The sequence below is a fragment of the Bactrocera latifrons genome, unplaced genomic scaffold (genome assembly GCF_001853355.1).
Source record: "Bactrocera latifrons isolate USDA-ARS-PBARC rearing strain unplaced genomic scaffold, ASM185335v1 scaffold_112, whole genome shotgun sequence".
Classification (NCBI taxonomy): Eukaryota; Metazoa; Arthropoda; class Insecta; order Diptera; family Tephritidae; genus Bactrocera; species Bactrocera latifrons.
The window spans coordinates 1,001,397-1,007,423 of NW_017534542.1; the positions used below are offsets into that span (position 1 = coordinate 1,001,397).

Genomic DNA, 6,027 nt, shown 5'->3' on the forward strand with positions numbered 1-6,027 from the left:
CTGCCAAAGCAAATTGTTTTTCATTACAAGAATGGTGACCTAATCGGAAGTATAGCCAATATATACTTACATACATATATACATATATGTATATTCCGCTGAAAGTTAGGTCATTGAAAGCAAAAAATAAAATTGTTCCTAATAAAATAAAAACTATTGAGTAAATTCATTTATCCACAGCTAGATCTGAGCCTCTATTACATGTACATATATATGAAATGTACATTTTATGATAAGCTTGACTGTGTATTTCCGTGAAATAAAACAAAACCTATTCGTTTTGAAATCAATTAATTTTGCTATCTTTTATTCATAACATACTGCTGTAGAAGTTTTAGTTTTTCTTCTTCTATTTTTAGTTTTTTTTGTTCGATTTCCATCTGGAGATCTCGTTTTWCCACCAAATCTTGTATCTTACTTTGTATATTCGCGAAGAACTTCGATTTTTCTTCTGCACTTTTTCTTTTCAGTTCGATTTTTTGTTCAAAATATCGTTCTCTAGCGCTTTTGCGATATGGAGTAGCATTTGCTGYGTTCGGCTCTTGTGGATATACCTCAGTTGKTGTGCAYATGCTACGATTTAGTGCAGACCGGCTCTGCCTAGAACTACTTTGCATATCGTCGAGCATTGCTTCAAAATCAGTTGATTCTTTTAAGAACTCATTTACTGTTTAAAAATATAAAAAGAAGCGAATTCAATATAAGCAATACGTAATGAACATTAAATTTGAACTAACCACTTGACTCAATCAATGGCTCTTGAGGATCTGTACCAATGTTTATGGTGTGGTTGTTGGACACTAAAAAACTTTCGCCAAAAATTTCGTCCATTCCTGACTTGYAAGGTATTGTTCCATTCTTCTCATTATCTTTCGCTGTTTTATATGCGTTCAATAGCGTTCGCATTTTTGCTACAACGGCTGCCGCATTCACCGTTGTATCCTCTGTTTAAAAATATAAAATAGCGATTTCAATATAGCAATATGTAATGAAAAATAAATTTGAATTAACCACTTGAGTCATCCAATGCTTCTTGAGGATCTTGCGGAATGTTTTTGGTACGGTTGTTGGACACTAAGCAACTTTTACCAAAAATTTTGTCCATTTCCGAAATGTATGGCATTTTTCCAGTMWGYTTCTCATTAGYTTTCGCTGTTTTATATGCGTTAAAAAGCGTTCGCATTTTTGCTACAAGGGCAGCCACATTCACCGTTGTATCCTGTGGAAACAAATGTAATAAATATTTACACATTAACCTGAAAATATTCTTACCGTAAATCCTTGAARTATCATGTCCTTCAAGACGTTTTCATAGGCGAACTTTTTCTTGCGCGAATGCTGGAACTCATCCTTACGCTTGTTATAGCACTTYAGGAATAAGAGCGTCTCGGCCTCTGTCCACACTTTTCTTTTGCTATAGATAAACCAAATAAATAATTACTTAGTTTGTGAAAAGTCTGTTTACAAATTTAAAAATTCAAATTTACCTTTTCTCCATAGGCGTGATTTATTTGTCCAACAAGTTAAGCTATTAGCTGATTTTGTATAGAAGACTTAGCCAACATGGTTATGTTGGCTTGTCATAAGCTGTCATTGCGTGTTTATTGAACTAGAGGCATTGCCAGTTCATCGTTTTTTTTTCATTCACAATAGTTAAATTTTATCCAAAAAAAGTAGTTGCAATAGCGAGAAATCTCATTTTGACAGATGAAAATATAAACAAATCAAAATTACAGATTTTTTGGATGAGTATTAAGTTAAAATTAAGACAAATATGAATACTTGTTTTCAATTCTTTGAATTCTAKACCTCAAATAAATAAAATAAATATTTAGCCACACAAAAATTTATTATTAATTTAAGCGATAAATAAAACTTTGTTTTAAAACGTCAGTGATGTCAGTCTCTTTAGCAATTTTTGTATATTTGAAAATATACATCTGTGACTTCTTCTAATTTAATTTCAATTATTTCCAATACTGATGTGCTTTGATATATAGTACRAAAGTGAACGACATTTAGTTTTCAATTGTGTCAATGATTAGTAAAAGACCTGTTCACATGTTAAATATAAATATTTTTAAAGTGTTTAAAATTACTTCAAAACTAATAAGCACTTATAGTTTTAACATAGTAGTCTGAACGACAACAGAAGTAATTTTCAAAAGTTTCGGCAAGACTTAATAAGTCWGTTACTACAATTTGACAGAGGAAGCCACGAGTTTGGTTAAAAGTATTTGGTATCAAAATACCTTTAAATTAATGAAAAATCGTATATATAATTACTTAAAATATAACACTGATTGCGTAATAATTTACATGTATGTAGAGAAAGAAGTAAATTTACATAATCAAAAATTACAAAAAACCATAACGTTATATAATATGTGTTAAATTCCACACCAACGCATCCACTTGCATATCTTGCTGACGTAATCCACACGTGGCTCACATTCCAATTTGACAGCTGCGTAATTGTGAAATTCATTGTGAATGAGCATTTATTAGAGTTTTTGCGCTTTTGTAAATTTGTCGGTCGTAATTCAAGTAAAAATTTKGGAAAATATATATTCAAAAAATAAGAAAAAATATGTGTGCTGCTAAACTAGAGGAAGCGCTAAATGATTGTGTAATAAATTTCGACAAGCGTGTGTTRCTAACGGATTTAATAAATGAGTATCACATGCCAATTGATGAAATTAGTTCTACGYTAACAAAATATTTAAAGCAACAAGAAAAGGAAGGCACCAAATTTGAAAAGCGGTATGTAATCCATGGCCTTGAAAAGGAAGATGCCAATAAAGAGATATTTACTACCGTGAAAGGCGAAGAAAAGCTGAAGGAATGGTTAAGTAAATTGGAAGATGTCGAGTCCGCGCTTTACTCTGTTGAAATAGCCGGTGGTGCAAAAGCGCCGGCTGAAGATTTAAAACCGGTAACATGGTGCGCTATCAAAATAGAAGACTTACAGAAACGGACGGGTGGTGCTAAAGCAATCAATGGCCATGCAGAATCGATTAAAAATGAATGCGTTAAAGTGGAAAGTAAAACAGATGTTAAACCTGCGAAAGGAATTGCGAGCGCTTTTGCAAAARCTAAACAAAGCAATACTTCAGATAGTAGCTCTGTTACAGATGCTAAAAACAAAGATGCTGTTACATCTAAAACTAAAGCAGCAGCAAAAGATAAACCATCACCACAAGATAAAGCAAAAAGCGAATTAGATGMTGTCAAAAAGTCGCCACAAAAGACAATCGAACAAAAAAAAATATCGCCAAAAGACAAAAAAGCCGCAGCGGCAGGTAGTGGTCAAAAAGGTATCGGCAATTTTTTTGCGCCCAAAGGAAAACAACCTGCGGAAACTACAGGTAAAGCGGCTACTGGAGTCATCCGTCAAAAGTCGCCCAAGAAATTAAATGATTTCTTTAAAAAGCAAACTGACAAYAAAGAAACAGYCAAAAAAGAAGCTGATAAAGCCAACACTTCAGCACAATTGTTCGACGATGAAGATGACGGTGAGCAGAAGGAGGAAAGTAAAATGGAAGAGGACGAAGAGGCACCAGTTGAAGTGCACGTCGAATCATCGGATGAGGAAGAAGAGATCAATAAGCTGCGGCGCAAAGTGAGAGAAACTGAGACGGCAGAAGCAGCTACTAGTCGCAAACGTTTGCGTATCGAAGATTCAGACGATGAAGATGATGTTGYGGGAGAAGAAGAACAACCACAGCCAAAGCAAGGCAAGATCGATACAGMAGAAGTAACTGAAATAGCTGATACACCGACAAAATCAGAAACATATTTGGATGAAGATGGTTTTGTGATTACGATTAAGTCGAAAACGCATGCACGTCAAAAGACACCGAAGAAGACAAGCCCAAAGAAAAGCCCGAAAGAAAGCAAATCCAAGCCAACACCAGCCGCCAAAACGAAGCAGGGCAACATCATGAATTTCTTTAAAAAGAAGTAGTTGAGAATTTAATAATTATTATGTAATTTTAAAATTTTTAGATTTTAATCTTTATTGAATAAATTTTGTTTATAAAAGAAAATTGTTATTTCTTTATTGTGGTTTTATGCATTAGAAATTAGGCACACAACTTGTTTGCCTATCGGCAATCGATAATTTCAACCCATAAATTATAGCTGTTTATTACCAATTTGAAAGTATTAACGTAATATATTTTAAATTTTACAGGGGTACTTTATTATAACAAAATCTTTATACTTTACATACGCTAGCAAGCAGCTGAAAACTTGCTTCCTTTCTAMACGTTACACGTCACTACTAGTCCTCCACTGCCGCACTAAACCCATACAGAAATGGTGCGCTTCGAGCCCTTAGGACAGAAAATGTTCACACGCCGCAATTGGTTGCTCCGCTGCAGCATATTGATTAATATACTGGTCATACTCTACATATGYAGTCATGTTATGATTGGCAATGGCACCGGTTTTAACGGCAGCAACACATTCTTCATACAGGAACGCGGCGTGGATACAGCGAATAGCGTAAGCACTTTCATATGAAACCATATATGGAATTGAAAAATTAAATAATGCGTTTTTCACTTACAGGCACAACTAATRGGTGACAAAATACAACCGCCCCCGCCACCGCCACCTGCATCAAACGATCTATCACTACCGCCACTATCACCCAACGACTCCGGTGGCGCTGCGGCGGCGGCGCCTGCTACAGCTGCTGATGCGCCCGCACAAAACCAAGCTGGTAGCGCCGTGGCGGGGAATATTGGTGGCGTTGCTCCCATAGTAGAATCCGTTGTATACACAAATAATACTGTAAATGATGGCGATGCCGCAGTCGCTGAAGAAAAAGACCYAGTAGTACCACTGGAAACGCTCTTAAACTGTTACGATCGCGACTTCAAGCCTGAAGTCTTGCAACGTGGCGATTTCTGGGTACTCAARAATTACGTGCGCGCCGATCATGGTCCGCTCAAGTGCTCCGAATCGATCACTTATACAACGCATGCGGATTATACATTTTTAGATAATCTTATACCGCTGCTGGAGCGGTGAGTCCATCTTAAATATTTCGTGTATTATATCAAGTAATAATTTCAAATTATATATTTAGTTGGAATGCGCCCGTCAGCATTGCGATGCACACACCGGGCACTGACTATCAACCGACCATTGAYGCCATTAAGTACCTGCGCGAATGCCTGCCAGAAAGTCCGTTGGTGCGCACTTTTACCACATTTCATCTTTACTTCAGCACGAAACACATACCCAAACAGGTGGCGAAGCAGTCAGAAGTGCTGAAAACGCCCTATAACTGCACATTGCCGCCACCCTATTTCAATATTAGTTCCGGCCATTTATATAAGTCACAAAAGAAATTATTATATCCGGTGAATGTGGGTCGTAATATAGCGCGSGATGCTGCCTTAACACATTTCATATTAGCCTCAGATATTGAATTGTATCCAAATCCCGGTTTGGTGAAGAAATTTCTCGAAATGATTGCGCGCAACGACGCKTATCTGCAACGTAAAGCGCCGAGGTAGATGCAACTAAATACAATATTTTACCATTCTTCACTGCTATATTTTCCATTGCTTACAGAGTATTTCCGCTCTCCATCTTCGAGGTGGAGGCSAATGCAACTGTGCCACGCGACAAAACGGAGTTGCAAGAATATTTGCGCACCGGCAAAGCGATACCCTTCCATAAGCGCGTKTGCGCCAGTTGTCATGGTGTGCCACAGTCCAAGGAGTGGATGGCCGCAAATGAAACCGATGAGCTGAGCGTTTTYCACATAGGCAAGCGTACCGGCTATTTCCGGCATTGGGAGCCCATCTATATTGGCACACATGCCGATCCGCACTACGACGAGCGACTGAGCTGGGAGGGCAAAAGTGATAAGATGACGCAGGTAAGACGAAGTGTGACAAAGTTTGTGATTTAAAAAGCAAATTAAAAAACTAAAAAATATTTAAATTAAAAAAGTTGTAAATTGAAAAATGTAAAAAAATTAACAAAATTTGAATTTCCAAAAAACAA

The 6,027-nt window shown here is 36.8% G+C and overlaps 3 protein-coding genes across 3 annotated transcripts in view; 2 read left to right on the plus strand and 1 right to left on the minus strand.

The window, feature by feature from the left end:
- Window positions 1–5,899, plus strand: part of LOC108974714 (beta-1,4-glucuronyltransferase 1) — a gene marked incomplete at both ends in the record, with an annotated part of 22,290 nt that extends 16,391 nt beyond the window's left edge. Inside the window, 4 exon segments of the mRNA XM_018942730.1 lie at window positions 4,196–4,509; window positions 4,576–5,036; window positions 5,099–5,527; window positions 5,590–5,899. Coding sequence (XP_018798275.1) covers window positions 4,321–4,509; window positions 4,576–5,036; window positions 5,099–5,527; window positions 5,590–5,899 — 1,389 coding nt within the window.
- Window positions 300–1,559, minus strand: LOC108974494. The gene is made up of 5 exons (XM_018942359.1): window positions 1,488–1,559; window positions 1,273–1,414; window positions 1,012–1,219; window positions 738–944; window positions 300–667 (listed from the first exon to the last, which is right to left on the minus strand). Exons 1-5 carry the CDS (start codon window positions 1,496–1,498, stop codon window positions 300–302), a joined length of 936 nt encoding a protein of 311 aa, XP_018797904.1. The 5' UTR covers window positions 1,499–1,559.
- LOC108974721 (nucleolin) lies at window positions 2,495–3,992 on the plus strand. The gene has a single exon (XM_018942736.1). The coding sequence runs from the start codon at window positions 2,591–2,593 to the stop codon at window positions 3,965–3,967; it is 1,377 nt and encodes a 458-aa protein (XP_018798281.1). The 5' UTR covers window positions 2,495–2,590; the 3' UTR covers window positions 3,968–3,992.
- Window positions 5,900–6,027: the final 128 nt, after the last annotated feature.